The sequence below is a fragment of the Panthera pardus genome, unplaced genomic scaffold, assembly GCF_024362965.1.
Source record: "Panthera pardus isolate Hobbes unplaced genomic scaffold, ASM2436296v1 HiC_scaffold_25, whole genome shotgun sequence".
In the NCBI taxonomy this organism is placed as follows: domain Eukaryota; kingdom Metazoa; phylum Chordata; class Mammalia; order Carnivora; family Felidae; genus Panthera; species Panthera pardus.
Window position 1 is genome coordinate 57,794,729 of NW_026526821.1, and position 25,495 is coordinate 57,820,223.

The 25,495-nt window shown below is 40.0% G+C and overlaps 1 protein-coding gene across 50 annotated transcripts in view; it reads right to left on the reverse strand.

The window, feature by feature from the left end:
- The window catches only part of MAP4K4 (mitogen-activated protein kinase kinase kinase kinase 4), a 189,965-nt gene that overhangs the window by 32,624 nt on the left and 131,846 nt on the right, over nt 1-25,495 (reverse strand). For 6 of the 50 annotated variants that reach the window (XM_053890534.1, XM_053890532.1, XM_053890558.1 and 3 more), the window contains exons 11-16: nt 25,049-25,121; nt 23,323-23,533; nt 9,454-9,615; nt 5,521-5,607; nt 4,734-4,853; nt 876-1,109 (exon numbers count right to left, since the gene is read on the reverse strand). In XM_053890534.1, coding sequence (XP_053746509.1) covers nt 876-1,109; nt 4,734-4,853; nt 5,521-5,607; nt 9,454-9,615; nt 23,323-23,533; nt 25,049-25,121 — 887 coding nt within the window. Of the gene's footprint in view, nt 1-875; nt 1,110-3,605; nt 3,768-4,733; nt 4,947-5,520; nt 5,608-9,453; nt 9,616-23,322; nt 23,534-25,048; nt 25,122-25,495 lie in introns of all 50 variants that reach the window. The other 44 variants (XM_053890555.1, XM_053890521.1, XM_053890554.1 and 41 more) reach the window with 12 other exon arrangements.

The window sequence follows — 25,495 nt, forward strand, 5'->3', positions numbered from 1 at the left end:
ATTTCCCTACCAAAACATATTTTTACAACAGTCTGAATTATGTGAGCCTTACTATCACTACCCCTCTCCCTGATCCTTCTATGCCCTCCACTGATTCAATATGATAGAGAAAATTTAAGTCAAAGGCATCAAAGGAGCCAGGACAAACAGCCTTTCCACACTTCCGTAACATTTAAATGATGTTTGTACTGAAGCTTAGTGGCAGGGGACATACAAAGCATTTTGCTGAGATAATGTGAGAATCAGAAAAATAAGCTCAAAGAAACCAAACAATGGTCTACAAACGGATCAGTAGGAAATGAAGACTGGTAGGAAGCAAGAAAATATTCAGAGGAAGCAAATTCCAAGTGGAGGGAAAAATTAACGAAATGAAAAAGTGCCTTTCATTTAACTTCGCCATTAACTACCAAAAACAAAACAAAAAATTGAAAAACAAAAATCCCTCAATTTAAAAAGAACAAAATCATTTTTTTGGAAATGTTTATGTTAAATTTTTCTTAAAAGACCTTTTCTGAAAATTTTGATAATCATTAATGTTGCAAAACAATTTATAGCTTTTGTATAAATGTGTAAGACAGCTGCTAAAATATACTTTGATTCTTTTTGTTCTAGAAGTATATTCTTTATAGACTTACTCATATATTATTCTGTTACTCTGTGTTTAAGTATAGCACTAACAACAACCATAAAAAGCTAACTGGCCACTGGCTGAATATAACTGCCTAACTATGGAACTTTCCCCACTGTAAAAAGTTCCTTTGAAGTTTCATTGCCCCTTCATTCTGGTGAAGCCATCATACCCTTAATTAAAATAAATATTTTTTTAAATAACAAAATGGAAAAAAGAAGCACACATCTGTCTTTCTGCTTCTTACCCTTGGAGGCACCTCGTCACTGTCTGATCTAGACCAAGCCTTTTGGGTGGGGTCAGGTACCTCCGACTTAGAGTCAGAACTCTGACTTAGCACCTCACTGCGGGAAGGTGGACATGGGTCCTGAGAGCGAAGATGGTGGTGTGCAAATTTGGGAGGAGAAGGGTCACTGAAGGAATGGGATCGCGAGACAGGGGAAACATTGTTCTTGAGAGATGCCAGGTGGGACCACTGTACCTTACAAGAAAACAAAACACAAAACATTCAATGCGTTCTGCATAAAACGCTTTTCTGGTCAATACCAAATCCAAAACAAGAAGTAGGGGAAGGCAAACTGGGGCAATACAGTACTCGGTAAGCCAAGCAGTGGAACAGTTATACTTCCAAGGGACGAAGCAGTCTGGGGAACACAATATATAGAAAAAAGCAAATTTACATTTATAAAGAAAACTCTTTTAATATCCAGACTAACATTACAGATAGGAGTAAACACAAAGATTAAGGAAACAAAACAAAATCACACAAAAAAACCCTCACAGAGTCCTAATCCTAAAAGGGAGGACAACATGCTACATGCACATCCATGTCAAAGCAGAGAGTGGACAGGCAGAGAGAGGGAGAAAAGAAAAACCACAAGACAGACACTGCCATACATGCAGACCTATCTATCCATCCTCACATCACCTGGTCTCGTAAAATTTCAGACCAAATAACCACAGAACACATTTAATGAGCAAAGACAAACCCCTATGTGTTGGCAGATTACAGCAATACAACTTAAAAACAGCCAACTTTTCAAATACACCGATTTTATTTCTTTCTTCTCTCAAGTCATAAAACACTCATGCTTTAGAGATTGCTATCCATGTTCATAGTAGTTACAAAAAAAGGAATTTTGGTTTCTTTAGGAATATTCAATACTATCATTCCCTCTGCTGCTGCTACTGGAGTATGCCTTCTACTTGACAATTGAAAAAATGTTAACAACAACTTGTCACCTGAGTTAATCTGGTTGCTTTTAAGTTGGGAAAATAATCTCTGAAATAATCTATATTTTATTATATTAGATTGCAATTTATATAATTCCAGCTATGCTATCTATTATATCAACGCACTTAATGAGAACTAAAAATACCAAATCACAATTGGCTCAACCTTTCTACATGCAAGATTCAGAATAAGTCCCATAGGAGAGGGACAAATTCCATTTACTGGCATAATCCCAGACCGCTTAAATGTTTAAAATTTTCAGGTGGAAAAATGTGAAACAAAGCATTATCTACAACTATAATAAAAATTGAGTTAAAAAATAGAATCCTATGTGAACAGTCTCCTCAAAGAATTTTTTCATAAGCATAGGTTTCAGTCCAAAGCAACTTTAGGTAAAAAGAAGAAAAGGGAGGCTATAATCATTAATATAAAAGTAGCCTACATAATTCAGGAACTCCTATTTTCTAAATTGTTAGTGGCCAAATAGATAAAAATTTTCTATTTGTTGTAAGTTTAACTTTCAGAATAAAAAGTTTAGTCCTAGACTCTTCATCCAAATGTTGTTAAACAAACCTACTGTACTAGTCCCTCTTCCCTTCCCTCTCCCTTTAACCTGTACTGTTTTCTTCACAATCTGGCTTGTGGCTCAGCTCTTCTGTGAATCAACACACTGCTGACTGCATGTAAATTCCTCCCTGTCCCCTAACACCCCCCAACCCCACAAACACATGCTTTGCTTATTAGGTCTGGTCCTTCTTTTTTCTTTTCTTCTTCTTTTTTTTTTTTAAACAACTCCTCCATACTGGGATTATTTATTGTAAAGCATGTTCAAATCCTCCTTTGGGTTTTTTTTTTTTTCTGAACACCACAGCTACTTCAATCACAAGAATATGAACTTTTGTCCCCGAACACATGCAAGCATCCGTGACAAGTCAACTCAGGCTTCAAGGTGCCAAATGTCTAAATGTTACTTATTTTCAGTAAGAGAATAGGAATCTGTATTTTAAGGACCTCTCAGATCTTTGACATGGATAATCCCTGCTATTAACTGTTTTCTCTGGACAGGACAGAGGGTTCTCTTTTAACCACATAGCACTCAGCCCAGGGGTTCTCCCTCACCTAGACAAGGCAGAATGCTGTGGTCAACCTAATGAAAGGACCTTTCCCCTGGCCTACTTCAGGGAAATGCATACTGAACCTACTAGATCATATCTTCTTTTGGATCTTGAACCTTTTGAGAATCTAATGAAAGGCCCTTTTCTCCCAGAAAAAATATGTACGTTTGGACAAACCAAGAAATTCTATATGTAATTTCAACTGGGCTGTCACTGGATTTCCAAAAGCCCACTCATGCAACTGGCCAGGAACCAAGGATCAAAGGTTAAGAAAAGGTTCTGGTTCTCCCTCTATGTACTTTCTAAAAACAAACCTGAAAAAATTTTGAATTAGAGAAAGGAGGCATTTGTTTATGAGCATCTGAGTTAGGAAAGACAAAAAGACTAAAAGAAGAAATCACTGAATCTAGATATCCTTAATGAGTATAATAAAAATCTTTTTAAAAAATCCTTCTTCTCTCTATCAACTAAGGGGATATCACCTGTAAGTTAATTTAGAATCACTCCTGTGAATCTCTTTTTTTCCTAATGTGGTAACAAACCAATCTGTGAATGTTACAAGCAGGCCCATGGCTTAGTGAACTACCGTGTGAGTCACCTCAGCCCACAGCCACCGGGCTGTTGCTACCTGTGGCTCAGCTGGTCTCTGCAGGGCAGGATGCACAGACTCGGAGTTGCCATTGGAAAAAGACTCTGATCTGGAAGGCACTGGTGGCTCCAATACTCTGCCTGTCTGCTTAGACTGGGCTTCAGGGGAGCTGTGGTTAGTTTTCCTAAATCTATCTTCCACCTGCATCAGAGAATTAGAAGACATAACTCAGTGTTAGTAGGGAAAAGCAGAGATCCCAAAGAAAGCTTGAGTGGAAGGGCCCTAGAGAGAAATTTTCTCTTTTCTCTAGCTACAAGGAAAGAGAGGAGGCAAATATAATAGGGCTAAAATTCAATTTGAGATAAAGAAATATGAAGATAAAAATTAAGCCTTTAAAATCTCCTGGCAAGAATTCTAAGATTGTACATGATGATAAAAAACTAGAAAAAAAAATGAACGTCACAACTAACTACACCAAAAGATTAAGATTAGAAGATTATCATCAGGAATTCAAAACACATTTCATCGTACCCAAAACAAAGGCATTCTAGGATACGGAGAACACTTGTTCCTAGAATCTACTCTCTGTGAGGGTGAGACGTGGTGGAAGGGTGCCACCTACAGGCCAGGTTTCAACACACTGCAGAAGTCAACCAGCTTCCAGGATTCCTAGTATTCCAAAAGTTACCGCTTTGCCACATCCTCACCAGGAGGCTTTCGGTGGCCCAACTGCACCAATTTCATTAACAAATCACAATCAGTGATTTGTTAAAAAAGTCAGTATAATTGGGCTATAGGCACTGTTCATTTTCATGGTGGTTTTGGAAAAATAGTTAACCAGGACACCATCCCCTTATGTACATTTTAAGAATGATTTTGCCATATAATCTTCCCTCTGTTTAGTGCTCACTTCACCCAAGAGTTGTTTACAGAGGCACTCTGGTTGTCTCTGGAGAAAACACCAAGCAGATAAGGGACCGCAGGCAAGTGTCCTTTCACTTGTCTGAACCACATTTTCTTGGCTAGAAAACCAAAAGACTGGCTCTGATCTGCTCTCTGTGTCCCTGTCTAGGCTTACTATTACACAGCTCCTAAGAGTCATTCTATAACTTCCCAGGGAATGAGCAACACCGGATCAATATTTAAGCAACAAAGGAAAGAAAATACCTCTCGGGTTCTGTCAGTGGGCTCATAGTGGGGCTTAGGCTCTGGAGCGTGATAGCTTGGCTTGCTCCTTTCCTGCTGCGGTGGCTGCTGCTGCTGCGGGTGCGGCCTCCTGTGGTCATGCTGTAGAGACAGGAGATATGCTTGTTCTTGTTGCAACTGCCTCTGGAGCCTCTCTGCCTGCCGGTGCTCCTCCATCTCCCGCCATCGGCACTCCTTGGAGAGGGAGAGGAGAACACTAAATCTATGGGCCACCGCACAACTCGCCTCTTCTCTGGATTCATTCTCAACTTTTCACAAAGACCATGCCTTCCCCCCCACCTTTTTTTAATCACAGAGCAAAATGACTGGGATTTTAAATAGCGTATTACCTGCGGAAAAATATGACAGCTTGTTGCTAACCATAATATCACTGGACAGAGAGAGAATTCAATTAAAAGTTGGTTTTGGTGGTTTCAAAAGTTAGTGTATTAGGCAAAAATCCTATGGCATGTGCTTTGAACTTTCAGCCTTTGGCATTCTAGTTTGTTCACTGAATGCCAAGTTCTGTTCAAACCCTTGCTATCTACCAAAGAGAACGGTTAACTCTTCAACAGGAAATAAGTAAATAGAAGCCACCTCGCAATGTGCCCAAAGCAGCATGACCACAGAGGACATCTCCATTTGAGCCTGTCAGCCCACAACGCTAACCAAAATGGTCTGGTAATCACCACGGCTATGCCCAAAGCTCAGGGGAGGGATAGAGAAATGAGCCCTAATGCTACGGAACAAGACAGATACAGGGCGTTACCAGTAACATGGCCTGCTCCTGGAGCAGCTGCTGCTGAAGGATTTCCAAGTGCCGCTGCTCCTCTTCTAGCTGTCGCCTGATATACTCCTGTCACACAGAAATTACCCAGCAATCAATTTATCCCAAAGGAAAGCATCAGAACCACCTGAATGGAGCACCAAGAACCATTTGCCCCAATGGTCTTCAGTGGTAATTCACTTAGTGATGGATATATTATGAAACATATAGTGAAAGATTGTCCCCAAGATCTTCAAATTGGTCAACGAAGATCTAAAGAGTCTAATAAATGATGATATACACTCTACTGATATACACCAAAGTATCTGATAGTTCTTCTGTAAGAACGCAGCTGTTAAATACAATTGCAGGATTTCAAAGAACCAGGATATTCCTCTTAAGGATGGTAGACCAGAGAAATCAAGTTTAATTAGATAAGAAACCAGAGGGTTCTCATTGCCCTAGAGGGTTCCGATGAATCATTTAAAACAAGCATGGATTGCCAATTTTTAAAACCCCAAACCAAAATCCGTTTTAATATTAAAACAGAACAAACATGATTTGTGTTTTCTCTGATGACACAGAAGGTACCTGGAATGACTATATTCTGAAAGCCATGATCTGTGAACACCAGACTCAGGTGGTTTCTCACAAATGAATAGGCCCAGGCTCTTCAAGAAGAGACTGAGAGTGTGTGTGTGTGTGTGTTTGTGGGGAGGGGGCGGGGAACTTATTTTCAAGGGGAAGAGAATGACAAGCCTCTGGATCAATGAAAACAGGTACATACCCAAAACATGTAAAGAGGAGAAATCCAACCTTGAAGTTGCATGCGTATTTAATAGACTAGGAAATCAAGAGACGTTTGGAAATCTCAGACCTTTAGAAAACCCTCAACCTTCCATTTTCTCAGTATCCTCATTTGAGAAATGAGTATCAAGAATATTCTTGGGGCACGTGGATGACTCAGTTGGTTAAACGTCTGACTTCAGCTCAGATCATAATCTTGTGGTTCAGGAGTTCGAGCCCCGCGTCGGACTCTGGGCTGACAGGCTCAGAGCCTGGAGCCTGCTTCAGATTCAGTCTCCCTCCCTCTCCCTGCTCCTCCCTCGCACTCTGTCTCTCTCTCTCTCTCAAAATGAAACAAACATTTAAAAAAATTGGGGCGCCTGGATGGCTCAGTTGGTTAAGCGGCCGACTTCGACTCAGGTCATGATCCCGTGATCCGTGAGTTCGAGCCCCGCGTCGGGCTCTGTGCTGATAGCCCAGAGCCTGGAGCCTGTTTCAGATTCTGTGTCTCCCTCTCTCTGACCCTCCCCCGTTCATGCTCTGTCTCTCTCTGTCTCAAAAATAAATAAATGTTAAAAAAAAATTTTTTTAATAAAAAAAAAAAACATTCTCTTGCAACTCTCAAGATTTTTTGTAAGGCTCAAATAGGACACAGACATTAAACAACTCTGAAATACAAACAAAAGAAGTTTCCTTCCTTTTCAAGAAGGAAAAAAGCTAACTGTTCCAGAAAGGGAGTAGACTAAGAGATCTAAGAAGAGAAGTTTTATTCTGAAATTCAGATTACGTCTTTACAGTGTCTAATGCTGACCATCCACTTGTACCATGGCACACATTTTAAAATAAAAATAGCTATACATCTGAGCTGGACAGAAGTTTTAGTTAACCAATAATTCTGGTTTAGAGAATGCAGGATAACACAAATCATGACATATACATTTCCTCAGAAACCTTTATCTTATAAAATAAACTTTACCCAAAAAAGCCAATCTGGGAGAAAGTGTATCTAGAAGGGCATTTGCAAAGACACTCTGATTCCAACCTGGGCTCCAAGTCCCATTCCTCCTAGCCTAACCTTCCACGGCACATGCTATGCCAAGCACTGACCTAGCATGACATGTGGCCTTCCCCTGTAACAGCTGAGAAAGGAATCTGAGTTCCAACTCACCTCTTCTTTGAACTAGACTGAAATGAACCATAACTTGAAAGACCAAATTAGTACAGTCGTTTTGTCTTTTTGCCTTCAAAACACAAGGACAACCAGGAAAGTCACGTCTATCCAAACCACAAATGTCCTAACATACAATGAGCATGCAGAATACAATCATACATGTATACAAACATGCAGAAGTGCAGTTTCTTACAGCACTGTTAACACGAAAGATTTTGCAACAGAATAAGGAAAGCAGAATAAAACTACTTTGATACCTATCTATTTTCAAGAAGAGGTAAAGGATACTTGCTATACACTGCTAGGAATTTACCCAAGGGATACAGGAGTGCTGATGCATAGGGGCACTTGTATCCCAATGTTTATAGCAGCACTTTCAACAATAGCCAAATTATGGAAAGAGCCTAAATGTCCATCAACTGATGAATGGATAAAGAAGATATGGTTTATATATACAATGGAATACTACCTGGCAATGAGAAAGAATGAAATCTGGTCATTTGTAGCAATGTGGATGGAACTGGAGGGTATTATGCTAAGTGAAATAAGTCAGGCAGAGAAAGACAGATACCATATGTTTTCACTTATACGTGGATCCTGAGAAACTTAAGAGAAGACATGGGGGAGGGCAAGGGGGAAAAAAAGTTATAGAGAGGGAGGGAGGCAAACCACAAGAGACTCTGAAATGCTGAGAACAAACTGATGGTTGATGGGGGGTGGGGGAGAGGGGAAAGTGGGTGATGGGCATTGAGGAGGGCACCTGTTGGGATGAGCACTGGATGTTGTATGGAAACCAATTTGACAATAAATTATATTTAACATAAAAAAAAGAATACTTGCTATACATGAACGTTAATGACTGTCACTAGCACATTAAAGATGAAGTATTACTGTCACATACTCCTCTCACCATCACATTGTGAGAATTACCCCTAGGAGACTTAACTTTCAAAAGCTTAATTACTTTTACTCCTCTTTGCAATCCCTAAGTATAAATCAGAATGTGGGGAAAAACAAAACAAACAAACCCAAAACACACCAGTGCTGACTGGCCAATAATGTCAATAGTAACAGAAATATCCTTAAATTCTCAGGAAGAAATAGTACATGTGCAGAGAACCTGAAGCATATGATCAGTTTCAAGGATAGTAGCTGAATACTCAACTGTGGAAGTTAATACCATAGTTGATAAGTATTTTAAGTACGAATTTCAAGTATTATTTAAATTGGTCTCCGTTCATATCTTTCCTCCTTTACCCAAAGCTCATAACAAAGAGCGATCAATTCAAAGATGTGAGAGGTGAAGAGGTTCTGAGGGGCTCACACTGACAGCACAGACACAAAAGCACAGTCAATTCAGGGAACAGAGATTTCTAAAGACAACTATAGCTGGCATCAATAAAATGCTCTAAGTATTACCAAAATATCATCTTTTTTGGCTAAACAAAACCACGATGTTATTAGTTTTTCTAATGCTACATAGGTATATACTGAGTTATATACAAATATGTTTATTATGATATTCAGCCACTGGATAATTCAAACATTCCTTGTGGTTGGTTTTTCAGTTCATTAAAGAAAAGGCTAATCATCATCCAGATATTTGAGGTTCAAAGCATTTAAGCCAAGCCCAAAAAGAAATATTCAGAAATCTTTTGGGCATCACACTAGTTGGAGACCACTCAACTGACTTCAAGAGGTTTCTAAATGTAAAAATTTATCCATCATTTTTAATTTCAATTTATTAATTCAATTTATTGCTGTGCTTCCAATTGTGCTTCGGCATTTTCAAACCTCTGAAGTCCTGAATATGTGTGTGTGTGTTCGTGTGTGTGTGTGTGTGTGTGTGTGTGTGTGTGTGTGTACATACATGCGTGCACACGTGTCTGTACTTTGAGTCCCAAATCCCCCAACTCTACAAAGCAACCTCACATATGACCTCACATATGCATGGTCAGAACATTCTTTTGTGACCTAACCTGTTCTCTTTCAACTCTCCTCTTTTCTTCCTCTGCCCGTCTCCTCTCTTCTTCTTCTTTACGTCTTCTTTCCAGTTCCTCCAGACGCCTCTTCTCTTCTTGTTCTCTCCTTCGCTGTTCACGTTCTTGCTGCCTTCTAGCTTCACGTTCTCTCCTTTGTTGCTGCGCAAGTAAAGATATGTAATCAGCAGGTATCTTCTAACTACTGCTCTCATGACACTTTGCTGACCATTTACAGGTAGGTGCTGATGAGGGGAAGTTCACAGACCCCATCTCGACTGGCCAGTTATTTCCACACTGCTCCTCCACCCCACATGTACCAGCTTCCTCATAAATATTGGTCAAAGGTGGGGTGCTTCTGTGAATCCTTACACAGTTTGGTTTCGTTTGATATCAATTCCCCATTCTTCACTATACTACGCAACTAAAGGACAGGGAATTCTTTATCCATGCACATCACTAACAGAATTATCCAGGGCCCTTAAATCAGAAGAAAAAGACAGAAGACAAAGGAATAAAGGAGAACGGAAGTAAAGCAAAGAGGAAAGAAATAGTTAAAAAGAGGAAAAAGAAAGGAAAAAGAAATTGACAACAATAAGAATAAGAATTACCAGTATTATTCATAGTAATGAATTTAAGAAACTGCCACAGCACACATGCATACTATATGTCCTGCACTGTGCTCAGTGTTTGATATTCTTTATTCCATTTCCTTTATCTAATAAAATTTTCAAAACAAACCTGGAAATAAGTATTTCAATCCTACTTTACAGATGAGCAAATAGGTTCAGAAGAGTCACGTGATTTGCACAGTGTCACCCAGCTAGCAAGTCCCAAACTAGAAGGGCCATTCTGCCTCTAATGCCTGTAGTATTAACCATGTGCATCCTACTAGCAGGTAGGTAGTAACAACCGTTACTCTAACAACCGTTCCTAATCCAGGCTGTTCTATATAACCCCTAAGTATAGAGTAGTGGGACACAATGGGCACCTGTCTGGCTGCTTTTCTCATCCAGCCCCAGACATCTGTTAATAAGGCACTTCTACAGTGTAAAGTATAGAATTAACCAATTCTTCCCACAAATATGAAAAATGCTAGCCTCTAGACTAGGGTCATCTAATAAAACACTCCAGGATGATGAAAATGTTCTGTCTCAGTACTATTCAATAGAGTAGCTACTAGCCACATGTTGCTACTGAGTACCTAAAATATGACTAGTACGATTGAGGAACTTCCTTTTCAATTTTACTTCAATGAAGTTAACTTAAGTTTAAATAGCCATATATGGCTAGTGGCTACTGTACTGGACAGCACAGGTCTAAAGAATACACACCCATCGAATTTCTCAAGACACAGGAAGCTGACAGTATTACCACAAACTTCAATGTGGCACTAAGATTATTAAATAAGAAAGTTTGGGATAAAGTTATTGGGGATATTAGACATAAATATTTGTAATAGGCATAAAAGTAGGTATTTATTATAGTCTGAGTATTAATTTCTACCCCCCCCCCCAACACACACACACAAGCATTCATTCTGAAGGTAGACACTTAAAAAAATGATTTCCTAAGAAATATAAAGAAATGTCTTATATGTGGAACCCTTGCACAGAGAGGATTTCTTGGTACCTGGTCTCTCTCAGCTGAGTGTTACATGACCATTACTCTCAATACAGTTCTGAGTTAGCTTCTGGCCCCATCTCCTCTCTCATTCCATATATTGCATGGTTTAGTTATTTTTCTTTAAAAATTTTTTTATATGTTTATTTATCTTTGAGAGAGACAGAAACAGAATGCGAGTGGGTTAGGGGCAGAGAGAGGGAGAAACAGAATCTGAAGGAGGGTCCAAGCTCTGAGCTGTCAGCACGGAGACTGTGAGATCATGACCCAAGCTGAAGTTGGACCTCAACCGACTGAGCCACCCATGTGCCCCTCATGCTTTATTTTTTTCCCAGCAATGTCTGCTCTTAGAATTCAACACACAAAACACACAGTTTCCCATGGGTGTGGGTAGGGTCGTAGAAATAAAAGAGTTCCTGTCCTGGTGTTTAGAAACTACAACTTTAATGGCCAAGGCATCTTTATTAAATTGAAACATGTACACTGTCCCCATACAATGTACTTGCTGCCTGTCATTTGCTAGCTTAATGCCCATACAGGCACATGTGCCATGGTGTGGGGCTTGCATTCAGGGCACCTGGCCCTGAGCACTGTGCTGCACCTTGGGAGGAAAGAGGCCTTTCTTTTTAAAAACTAGCTACCGAGGGGCGCCTGGGTGGCTCAGTTGGTTAGGCGACTGACTTCAGCTCAGGTGATGATCTCACAGTTCGTGAGTTCGAGCCCTGCATTGGGCTCTGTGCTAACAGCTCAGAGCCTGGAGCCTACTTCAGATTCTGTGTCTCCCTCTCTCTCTACCCCTCCTCCTCACACTCTGTATCTCTCTGTCTCTCAATAATAAATGAACATTAAAAAAAAAATTTTTTTAAACTAGCTACTGATAAATAAAACCCACAAAACCACCTCACCCTGCCCCAGGACTTCACCAGCAATATAACACAGACACTTGAGGAAAGAAATCTGAGAATCTCATCCAAGCAGTGTTACTGGAGCCTTTCTACTTCAAAGCAAATTAAGTTAAGATCTTTTATTTTACAATTTTTGCTTTTTCCATTCAGGAACAAAAAGAAGAGAGTGGCTTTTACCAGTACGTTACTTATAACAAATATAAGCTCAGAATACAACCATTTCTCTAACACTGGTAATAAAAATCCTCATATTTTGCCAATTGGGAAACAAGTTTCTTTGCTTTAAACAGAAATTCTTTAATTCTTTCAGATATTCCTGACTAGCCATGTCTTCCAAAGGAAAGCATCTTCTGAGCTTCTGTATTGAATATAAAGGCATTCAAAATGAAACAAAAAGCCTTCTAATAAACCTAAAACATAAAGAATCTCATTCGATCAGTTTTAAAGCTTAAAACAGTTGTGAGTATTTTCCTCTAAGAGGTGAACATGGAAGCTCTGTGGAAGTTTCTGTCCTGAGGAGTGAGATTGGTTTTGTGTACTCTACTATTTTTACAGACTCAGCACTGCTTAGTTCTGAGAACAACCATGGGCAAGGCTGGCAACAATCAGGACACTTTCAGATTTTATAAAAGAGAAATGACTTGCTAGAATACATTGGGTTTAGCAAACACCTGGCAGGCAAGGTAAGAAGGGCCTCACCTCTGGATGAAAATAAGAACCCACAATCACAACAAAGGAAGACAGAAAGCTACCTGACAAGATATGTAAACAATTTCCCTCCAAATCTGTCAGACAAAAGGAAAACAGAAAAACAAAGAAAAGGGAAACAAAATCAAAGGCAAGCAGTATCTACTGCCCTTAAAATTGCCCCTTAGCTTCAGAGAATTTAGGCTCCAAGTATATCGGATTAATATGAACAGGTCAGAAGAGGCAAAGAACCTTATGCAATGAATTTTACAACTTTTAGATAACAAAAGTAGCCAAAATGGGCTAGAGGGGTCCTTTGAAAAATTTTAGTACACACCATGGAATCCTAGAAAGACAAGTGAAAGGTCTCAAGGGACAGAGGTTGTGGTCCTGATTCTGCTCAGCTTCCCTGTTACAAGCCACTTCCCCTCTATGAGCCCCAGGTTCCTGACTTGTCAGAACAGAGTTATGTGTGGTGGGGGTGCGAAGGAGGCAGTGTGCATCAGAAATCATCATGGTGTGGAGTTTACAATGGTTATTATTTTGAAGAAGTCAATAGTTGGTGTCTACAATGAGAAAAAGTGTTTAAAAAGTCTTATAGGCAATGAACTCTAAGAGAATCATTCCTCTGCAAAAGATCTGCCCCCCACACCATCCTGTGGAGGGCGCCCTGATGCACTGAAATTAAGAGAGGAGAGAAGTGAAGAACTAGCATGGTAGGTGTCTACATCAGCAGTCTCTAGAAGTGAACAAGACCATCAAGTGAAGTCTAGGAAAAAAACACTCAACTCTTATTTACTTGTATTTGTAGCTCACCCTTTTTAAGATAGCTATTTCTGCATGTTTTATAATATACATACTCAGTGCAAAGGTATGTTAAGTAGACATATGCGTCAGATATACGCCTTCAGTTTCTCTTACCCTCCATGCCACTGCACTATGCTAAGCAATGCCACATGACCACAGAGATGCAGACCCACAACAGCCGTAGAGATGATGTGCTTACTGCCATTTCCTTATACACCATGCAAACTACTAAAAATTCCTTAATTTTTACATATGATGTTGAAGGTCACAGTAACAGAAAGAAAAGCAATAGCCTGCACTTGTTTCTCTCTTATACTAAAACAACAACAACAACAACAACAACAACAAAAAACTTTAATGAAACCAAAGCCATCCCCATCTCTGCTGACGCCTCAGCTATCATCAGCAAGGACTCCTTCAGGAAAGAGTCAGGAGGGGACACAACTCCAAGGAGAGCCCTGGAGGTTGTCATGCTGAGGTCTGGGAGAAACAACCAACCAGCAGCCTGCTACTAAGCCGCCACACAGCTGGCAGCCAGATGTGGTCTAGCATCCAACTCAAACCAGCCTCCAGATGCAAGCTCCAGAGAAGAAAAGCGGAAGTTGTGGAGGAAAAGCAGAGAGGGAGCGAACCAGGGTCAGAGCTGACTTTCCACATGCTAGGCCTCTCACCTGGAGCTGCTGCCTGCCCCAGTGCACCAAGTACAGGTGTGATCTCAGGCCACCCACTCCCCAGACCCACTTCTCATCTCCCCTCTCCTGAGCTGTTGTCACCTTGACTTCAGGAAATGGCAGGACCTCGGTGCACGTCCTCTGGTCACATGGGCTCTAAAGTGGAAGCACTCATTCTCCTTCAAGGGAGTAAGCCTCCAAGTGGTAAGACGTGTACAATCCATTTTCTTGGTTGTTTCCAACTACACTGAGGGCAGGGCTCCTAGCCCATTAGAAAATCTTGACTACTTTCATGTAACTAAATGCTACTACTAAGAGGCAACTTTTAAGTGATTTTACAAGGAGCTTTTTCCACATTATTTACATTTAAAAACATTTTTATTTTTTTAATTTAAATTTTAACATTAGGTGCAACACTGGTTTCAGAAGTAGAAGTCAGTGATTCATCACTTACATATAACACTCAGTGCTCATCACAAGTGCCCTCCTTGATACCAATCACCCATCTAACCCATCCCCACCCATCTCCCTCCATTTGTTCTCCGGCATTTAAGAGTCTCTTGTGGTTTGTTTCCCTTCTTTTCTTTCTCCCACTTCCCATATGTACATTTAAAAAGTTTAAATTAAAGTACGAAGTACTTTAAAAAGTCAAAATGAATTATAAGGTGTATGTCAAAAATAAGGTGCCCCATTTCTCCTCACCCCCAATTCGTGATTCCCAAGGTAGAAACACTTCCAATGCCTTTTGTTTTTCTCACAGTATTTGCCTCCTGATTTTTAAATAACACTTTCATAAGAGCTATTTTTAAGAAAATTTCCACTTTAGACACCATCTATTGATTTCTCCCCCAAAGAATATCCATCCACATCACCATTCCATGTTCCCAGTCTAGTCATGTGACAATTTCTGATTAAATGAAAACCACATTCAAGGCAAAATTTAGTGTTTGGAGGAGCTATTAATTGCCTTATTTTTGTTGTTGTGGTCTCTTTCACTGGTTTTCTATGGGTCTATCACAAAATCATCTGTAAAGTCTCTTGCACCACCACAGACCTCCTTTCAATATGGTCAAGTCAATCAGGCATTCTTTCTTCCTAGAGATTTAACCTCTCACACCCCTTTCTTCCCCTACACCAACCAAGACTGCTTGCTCTCCAGGCAGCCTATGCTTGGCCACCAACTTCCTAGGAATTCTTTTGAACTCTCTCCTGTACAGGATCCTGTTTCCTGTAGCCCTTGCCACTTTCGTCCTCATTTGCTGGAACACATTCTCCAGTAGCTTCCTGAGAAGTGAAAACAAGGCAAAAGGCTTTAGGGACTTCGCAGGCCACAGAACCTTTACTCTCACAAGGTACATATAATTTTGACTCAGGCTAGTAATTTTCCCTCAGATTTCTGCAAGCACAGCTATGTCATTTTCTAGTTTCTGATGGTGCTCCTGGAAAATCTCAGACCATTCAGATTCCTGATACTTAGTACAAGACCCATGCACACCCCAACCCTCTACCTACTCCACCCACCATGGCTTTTAGGATGTTCTTTTCATCCCAGACATTGTGAACTGTCAAGACGACATATGTACCTTTGTATGGGTCTTTTTTCATTCATTGTGCAGGAGACTCAGTACATCTTTCAGTCAGTACAGAAATTCGTATTTCTTAGCTCTGGAAACTTTCCTTGAATTAGTTCTGTAGTTCTCCCTATGGTAATTATTTCCTACACCATCTAATTAAATGGTTGTTAAACCCCCTGAATTGATTTGGTTTTTCTTCTGTTCATCATAAACTTAACCCCCCCGCCCCCCACAACGTTCTGGGAGTTTTAATTTATAAAAACTTTTCAGAGGCGCCTGGTGGTTCGGTCAGTTAAGGGTCTGACTCTTGATTTTGGCTCAGGTCACAATCTCACAGTTTTTGAGTTTGAGCCCTGCACTGGGGTCTGCATTGACAGTGCAGAGCCTGCTTGGGATTTTCTGCCTCCCTCCCCCATCTCTCTCAAAATTAAATAATTAAAAGTTTTTAAAAAATTTAAAAGCTTCAAAAATTCTTAGTTTCTGAACATCGTTTCATGAATATTATTTGTTCTTCTCATTCGAGGGATATTAAGATCCTACACATGTGCATGTGTCTGTGTGTGCAATAGTTTCTGTTCCCTACACTATTTCCTTCAAGATTCTTTTTCTACTTGTCTTTCATGTTAAAGGTTCTTTTCAGTGCCCACAATCTTGGCTGTCCATTCACATTTAAGACAGTAAAAAGGAAATTATAAGGGCTATGGAGAGTGGTTGGTAACTATTAAGCTTCACAGTAAGATGATGGGAAGCAGCATGGGCATTTCACTGGCGCTTTTTGTCCCTTGGGCTAGTCAGTATCTCCAGAGAGGAATCTCTGCAGTATTCTCAGAATCCTCCCCATCTCCTGCCTGGGTTGAGCAGAAGGTGTAGGTAAAGAAGATGGCATCTGTAGTAAGTGTGGCCGCCAACACTGTGGGAGCTGAGGTGAGTGTGCATGCAGTCATACTGGTGAATACTTAGACTTCCAATTAATGCCCTTGTTTTCACTCTCTCTCTCTCTCTCCACATACTCAGTTGTGCCTGAATTCTTCATATACTGAGGCTCTGTTGTTCACTTTTTCTAGGAAGTCTATATCTGTTCCCACAGGGGAGAAGGAACAGAGTAGCCTGGCTGCCTGGGGTGGGAGAATCTAACTCTCCATATCTACATGCTGTTAGCCCCACCTGTTGCCTCTCATTTTTGACTCTTCCAGAATTTGCAGTACTAGCCTTCTTACAATCTTTACTCTCCCATGTACTATCTAACTTCCACAATTTGGTTTCCTTTCTTGTTCTCGTTGTCCTTGTTTATACCATTTTTCTCAGTCACTTCACTGGGATTTCTCAACGAAAGTGAGGTAAGCATTGGGGTGCCTGAGTGGCTCAGCTGGTTAAGCATCCGTCTCTAGATTTTGGCTCAGGTCAAGTTCTCACGGTTTGTGAGTTCGAGCTTCACATCAGGCTCTGTGCTGATAATGCAGAGCCTACTTGGGATTCTCTCTCTCCCCCTCTCTTTATGCCCCTCCCCTGCTTGCACTCCCCCTCTCTCAAAATAATAAATATTAAAAAAAAATTTTAAGTGAGGTAATAAGCATCATGTTATTTTTCTTCAACTGTTTTCCTAAATCAGTGTAACGGTTATTATGTAATTATTTGCCATAATTTAAAAAAAATTTTAAGTTTTATTCAAAATGCACATCACAAAATAAGAGTAAGCAAATATCTTACAAACACGAATAGGCTACAACTGATGTTCTCAACTGTCAAATGAAAGCCTCCGAAAAGCTTTTTGTTTCCTATGAAAGAAACTCTTGGTTGCTAAATCAACACACACACACACAAAAGACCATAAGCTCCTTGAGAGCAGGAATCCTGTTTCACTTATCTTTTCTGCTCTGTAGTAAATATCACAATAAATACTTTTTTGGGTTGAATCCAACCCTCACACCGAACACACGGCATCCAAGAGAAAAACTGCTGTGATTTTATCTCCAACATTTAGAGTTTAGAGTAATAAAGGACTAAAGAATCCATTCATATCTCTAGGTCCCAACAAGATCCAATCAAATCATAACGCCATCTTTTCAAGATCACTTGGAAAGTACATAAAAGCTTAAACAAGAATTGTTACATTTGGTTAGTGCCTCGTACTTTACACAACACACCTTTTATGCCTCAGAATAGTCTACAAAATCCTTTAAAGTTCTCTAAGGTCTCTCTGGAACTCAAATTAGAGATCTCAAACCCAGAAGTCCATTTAAGAACAGGCATAAATTTCAAGAACAAGTCCCTTCTTTCCAGAGATGCAAGTAGGACTACAAATGATTGATTCATGCATTTGAGAAATATTAATAAGCACCATGGTGAGTATACAAAGATAATCTAGACAGAGCCCTCTCCTCCAAGTCTTGTACGTAACATAAGTCACATGCTTTTTAAAAATCAACAAGACAATGTGGAAAGTGCTGTATTTCCTAGGACTGGCCCACTAAGCAAGTCCTGGTATGAAAACCAACTGGCTGACAAGACTGATGGCTAAGGCAAAAAACAATGCAATTACTGATTTCTTCTTCCACATTATGCTCTAACATTTGAAACTGTAAATTGGACTAAGAGCAAGAATTTAAACTATGAACCATAAAAACCACTATACTCAGAAGAGGCTCTTAATTTAAGGGAGGGGAGACAATTAAAACTAAAAGAAATCCCTTAGTAAATATACCTTAATAGATGATTAATGTGAAAAACTGGCCTCTTGCAAAAGAACCTCAAAAGAAAACAGCCCAAAATAAAACATATGCCATCAACCATCAATTAAGTAACATCAATTCATACTGGATTAACCTTATGCCTGTGATTTCAAATAACAAAACCTACGAAACTCTAATGAACATGCCTTTTCAGGCTTACCCCACTAAGAATGAAAAACATGACATAATCCTTTGAAGCATTTGCAAATTGATGTCATCATTATTTTCTTAAATCACTCTTTGAAAACAAAATCAAAGAAACTAAAAAACTGCATGATGCTATAAAGTGATTTCTACATCTCTCAAATTATAAAGAGAATTCCTTATTATTTAAATTTTCCCAAGCATGCCCAAGTAAATATGTACTTTTCCAGCTATGCTTTAATTAGGCTCCCTTTCTAGTTTGGTACTTAAAAGTAATGCTTTCATCTCACAATTCTAAAAACTTTTCTAAATAGATCACGTTGATAATGGTGAGGTCCATTTAAACACACTTCACTGGACTTACTGTTGTAGAAACTAACGGACTTTAATAAACCAGTCTGGTTTTCACATTCAGCCATTTCCAAGCACTTCCGGGGTCATGTTACTCCACAAACATACCACCACCAATCCTTGAGGTTTTTTTTCCTGCCAGTTCTGATGAGGCCTTAGTAGAAAAATTATTTGCTTCTCCCCAAAGACAACTCTTCCCATCTTTAGGCAACAAGCAACATTTGGTGAATTAAGCTAACTCTTACAAAATTTAACTGTAAATATAACCAGATGCTAGACTAGGATGTCAAAAGAACATGTGAGAACTTATAAGGAGGCTGAAAGACAAGACAGCTACCCTCTGCAAAAAAAAATGGAGCTGCTGACAGAGAAGGCAGGGCGTGGGCTACAGGGGCACCTGCACACCCAGATGCATGTATGTAAAAAAAGGTAGCCCTGTGCTAATATGTACTTGTGATGGGAGACAATCATGATCTGCCAAACAAAGGCCTTCATGTAAGCAAAGTGGGGTGAGGAAATGGTTCCTATTCCTTTAAGATATGTGAAGATCCGGTTGGGGTAAAGGAGTCCACCATGCCTTCCTTCCAAGATCTCGCAGCCAACAAATACATGGGGCAGTTTATTAACTTTTTTTCTTAGAAACGTTTACATTTTTCTAGTGTTATAATTCAGCTTCAGTACTGATCTCACTTCACACAGAAAAACTGTTTTTCTCTTGCTTTCCTTTATCTTTAATTTCTTCCACTTTCACCCACCCCTCTAAGATTTTAGTCACTTTGAAATTTGTAGAAATGACAGGAATGAATATAACCATGTGTCCTCTTGGTGGAAGAAAAAGCAAAGAGACCGCTGGGGCTGACACTAACATTTACCCCCAACTCGAGGCAGCCCAAATCACCAAGTGACAGCTACACCTCCAGGGCCTAAAAAGTCTACAGAGCATAGGCACTGCGGTCATCTTCCCAAAGGGGAAGACTGGAGAGACAGGAAATTGGTTTGTTGTCTTTTTCTTTTTTCTAAAGGAAAGGATAAATTCTAACCTTAACTGAGAAGTTTGATTGTGACTCTTCCATGCTAAAATAATCAATTATGCATATTAAAAAAACAAAAAAAAACAAAACGAGAATGTGCTGATGGCACCAAAGTCCTGCTAAAAAACAAATCTTCTCTAAGAAATTTCCTTTTTCTGAAGTTTACTAAAGTAGCACACCAAACACAGACAAATGTATCTTGCTTTTACCAATAATTAGGTAAGTTTTCTTGAGGTCGAAATGAAGAAGTATCTACTAGCAAATGGAAACTTAGTGAAATATGTAACAGGTTCAAAAAACATCTGAAGTACACCAACTAACATGGCAATCTTAACTTAGACTGCTGATCAGATGTTCTCTTCATATTTGTATTAAAATTAGATGAAGAATGAGAAAACATGCTAATCAAATATGTGGATGTGGTGGGAGTAGGAAGACATAGTTAATAGGTACCAAATCCAGACTCAATGCAAAGAGAGCACAAACCATTAGGATAAGACAACAATACAATCAAATATTCATTTGTGCTCAAAGAAAAAAAAAAAGAAAAGAAAGAATGGAAGAAAAAGCTGGCCTGTGAACAATTTTTATGGGGAAAAAAAATGAGCTAGAGGCAACAATTCTATTTGAGCCAGAGGTGTGATGATGCATCTAAATATGAAAAGTAAATGGTAATATTAAAATTTTTGAGGCTGGGTCATTACCACACGGGGTCTTGAATATGGATGAAATACTTAGAGTAAGCGGAGAAAACCCTGAGTGGATCCTGATGAGAAAGACTAAGGAGCAAAGTCCAACACTAGAGGAGCTGTGAGGTCCAGAAAAGGAGTGGACGAAGCTGCCAGTACAAACTTGGCTGCCTGAGCTCAGCATTCTCCCCTTTTTAGCCTGGGACCATCCAAAAGCAACAAGGAAAATGGAAAACAGAAACAGAAACCTCATTGTCAGCAAAACTGAGAGACAAGACTCAAAAATATCTGCAAGGGCTTCTAAGATCTCCAGTTCATGCAGAAGCCAAGGAAGAGGAAGCAGAGGAAAACAAAGGAGAGAGATCCTATCAGCACATTACAAGGAGCAAAGGAAGAGTGGAGTATATACACATACAGATTTCTTAAAGATGAAGAACTTACGCAGGGCAAAAGCACTAACCTGCAAAGAGAGCTCAGAAATAGAAATGGTGGTGTGACAGGAGTCCTTAGCACCAATAAGCCTGATCTTATGGCAGTTGCATAGAAAGGAAAACCTATACTCAGTTTCCCTACAACCTCGACTCTTGGGCCATTTCTTTTTGCCAGTCATTGCCAGATATTTGTCATCTCCTTTCAGTTTTAACTGTCATTTATCTTATGACTGAGGCTAACCATCTTTACCTACTTTGTTAATAACAAAAGGAATCCCTATTCCCCACACAGTTCTGATTGAAGGTTTAATGCCAATAAAGGGCTACAAATCATTTATGGGCTCAAATATTCCCAAATTACCTTCTGGGACCTAGAGTATAGACAATGCTTAATTACCCTGGGCTAGAAAAAAGGAGCTAGATTACCAAGAATCCAAATCAGTGGATTCTATTCATGCAAATGTGCCCTGTTTCATACCTAGCTCCATCTTTTCAGATTAAGAGGTGCCAAGAGGTGACTGTGAGTTTGAACTTTTACTAAGAAGCTGAAATTAAATGGCTAATTAAAGCAAGTAAAGTGCAAAGTTCTCACTTAGCAGACATCCTTAATCCTCAAGTCTTTATTTTAACTAATAAAACAAAATGGCTGTAAAACTTTAGTGTCTCTCCTCTAGCCAGTGCTGGTCTTCACTTTGTAATCCTCACTCCCTACTGGGCACAGAGGCTGGATAACGAACACTTGTCTCACTACCACTTGGCCCGAAAGCAATTTCTGTAGCAAATTCTGTGTTACAAATGGGCTGGAGCTAAAGTTACAAACCACCAAACTAACCTGTATCGTGTCCTCAGGGAAAGTAGAGCCCAGAATTTAAATGGACAGTGGAGAATGTCGCATAAAGACACAATTGGAAATTGAGCCTCAAAACTCAAGCATTCTCATATACGAAGTCCATGGTCAACAGGCAACCTTGAAAAACCCTGGACTACTCTGGGTTTCTGTTATGTTCAAAGAACATGGAGAAAGTCTTAAAAATACTACAAAAGAGTTTGCAAAAAAGCCACAAAAAGAGTTACACAAACAGCAATATTGTCCCTCCTACAGAGGAAGGTTATGTCCTATGTTTTTTTCTGCAAGCCCAGGCTGAACATTTCCATTCTCCTTAGCTAGACAGACACTGGTTTTCTAACTCAGGTAAAAGTATAAGTTTTGCAGAATTCAGACTATAAAACACACAAAACAAAGATTCCCCCCAACCCAAATACACTCCTAACTAACTTGTGTAATATGTGCTGTTATCTAAATTAAATTCCACTGTTTAGTATCAATACAGGGCTTTTTTGTTGTTTTGGGTTCTTTTTCTGCCATAAGAAACGTGAAGCGATAAGGTGTATGCATTAAGTGGAGACTACTATGAATGAGAAACTGGGAGTTGTACTATTATGAATGAGAAACTTGGAGCTGTGAGACATATTATGAAAGGTAGTTAGGAAAATAAAATCAAAAGTTTCTTTGAGCCCCAAGTGAAAGAGAAATAACACTTCTATGAATTACAAACGAACAAGTTGTGGGTAACCACATCACCAGTGGTGCTTAGTATTAATGAATTAAATGAGCAGCAGGTAGTACAAAATGTATTTCCCTATCACAGGATATAATTAATCTCACTAGATAACAATTAGATTACAGAACAGCATTTGTATTATACCCAATGTAATTCTTTTTTTCATCCCTTATTATAGTGTGTGCCTAAAGTTAAGGCATTTATAAAAAACTAAAGTTAAGGTGTCTGTACCAAAAAAAATGTTTTTCCTGTGAAAAAGTCTGAAGTTTCAAAAAAATATGTACACATGAACTTAGATCCAGAGGCCAAGAGAAGAAACTAAGTCAGGTCAAGCTTGAGCTGGCCAACTTAAACCACAAACAGAAACAGCCTTTCCAGAACTGGTATGATGCGGTCTCTGGGACCCTGCTGCTCTGCATCTAGCACAATGGTGGGGCAGGTCCTTCAGTTTTTACAAGCAAGGAAAACATTTCAAAGACCTCAAGGAATGTGAAGACCTGACAGTCCAAAACCATAGACAGAAGCCTTCCTTCTGAAGTTACCTGACTAGCTAAGCCAGGGGAAAGGTATCACATCAGGAGGCTACAGAAAACATTCCTTTGAGTGTCTGGCTACCAGTGTGAATAAAGAAAGAGAATACCCACTGGACATTTCCCTCTTCCTACCTCTTCCAGCCTCCGCCTCTGTTCTTTCTGCTGCTCAATCCGTTTCTGCCTCTCTGCCAGCAGCTGCCTTTTATATTCTTCTTGCTCCCGGAGCTGTTGCTCCTGCAGTAGCTGCTGTCTCCGAAGAGCCTCGGAACGTTCCTTGTTCTCCTGTTGCAGTCTCAAGAAATCCCTACGAAGCGTCGACTCACCAGGCACGTTGACAATGGAGCTGTAGGAAAAGGCAGAGCTTTCAGGAGTACTCACAGATCACTCTGCCCTCCGGATGAGACAGCGGCCTCAGCACGCTATTCCATTTCTCATTCATCCTCTTAATGAGTTCCTTCCACCCTGGGACTCAACTAAACATGGGAATAACTGTATCTACAACTCAATAGTATTACATCCTTTATCTGTTTCTGTCCGGGATGTCTGCATGACAAGACATCTCTAACTTCGGATTCTCACATCAACTCAAACTCTATAAAAGGAAAGTTGAAATCCTCTTCTCCCACTTCATTACCCCTCTCTGACCACCTTATTTCCCACCAATAAAAGCAACATCACGTTCTGAGTCTACCACAATAGAATGATCAGAGTAATCTTCAGGACTACCCTTCCCTTCTTCTTCTGGTCCACTAAGTCTTGTCACGTATGCCCTCCCACTGCCTATTTCCAGAGTAAGCAGCTGAGCCCAAGTGGGTCCCAAGAATGAGCCACTGGGAGATAAACAACATCATTCCTAGCTGGTCTCCCTGCTGAGAGCCACCACTCTACTTCCAATGCCCAGAAATAACATGGCAAATCAATCTCCTGAAACCACTCTCTCCTTCTATCATACTCCTATCCAAAACAATTCTATTTCTCATGAAATCGATCCAAATTACTAGAAAATATTTAGTCTCAGATGGATTAAAAACATTCTCCTATGTATGAAGAAAAGGATATTACGGAGTTTTATCAAAAGATTTTCTCATCTCTTCATGTGCTCTCTTCAAACCCCCACCGCCCACACATGGGTCCCCACAGGTCTCTCAACACGCCCTTCCAGCCTCCTTTTGTTCAGTAAGTTTTGTGTGGCTAAAGCACAAAGGACTGCCAGGCAAGACCATTATTAAAATTTCAAAATCTCATATTCCTTGAATAGTTACTATAAGGTTCATACTACCAAACCTTCAACCTTCTGCTTCACTGTAACTTGGGAAGCCACAGGTAACCAAAACATAGACTAGTAGATGGGTCAGGACATTATATACACTCGTAGAAAAAATGCAAGACTGGTAACCACACTTGTGGGAAAGCAAAACAAAACAAAACAGAAAACATTTTAGGAAAGACTGCAGTGTTTTTCAATGGAGGCCCTACTGGCCCATGAGCAGGACAGTTCTTTGTGGGTAGGACTATTTAATATGCAGCACAGCATTTACCATCCATGCCTTCTGGAGCAGTAAGTGCCAGCGGCAAGATCCCTTTCCCCAGAACCAAACACAACACTCTACATTTCCAAATAACTGGGGGAGGGGAAACGGTGCAATCTTGGTAAAGCACCAATGAATAAGAGAATCCAGAGGGGGAAAAGTGTTCATAAGAATCTTTTGAAGAATGAAGAAGAATGAAGAGATTAAGGTACTTTCAAAGTACTTTAAGATTTCTTTGAACTACGCAGGCATCTTTTGAAATCCTGGCATTAGCATGAAACAACCTCTTCATAAAGCAGGAAGCTGAACAGTGGCTTCATCATTATTACCTTGGCTCTCCTTCCTGCTCAGGCACTTCCTCCTCTTCTTCCTCACTCCCGCTGTACTCATATTCGGTTTCATCTATAAAGGACAAGATAAATGGAACAGTTCACAAATCATGACACATGGATGTACATGCAAACATCTCTAAGAGCACTATGGCAGAAAATAAACGATACGTTCTTTATGAAAATGATAATGTATATGGAGTACCTGGGGAAGGAGGGGGGTGACACCGAATTCCCTGGGCCACCCTTACTACCCATGGAAGAGCAGATTTCACTGTATTCAAGACAGTCCCTTATGGGATACACTGGTGAGGGGGTACAGGGCTGTGAGAGGGGTGCTCAAGCTCTTGACACTCAAGAAAAGTGACTCCAATGCATCAGCAAATTGGCAAAATCCCATTGATGCCAAAAGGCTAAAGAAAGAGATTAACTGCCCAAACCAAGGCA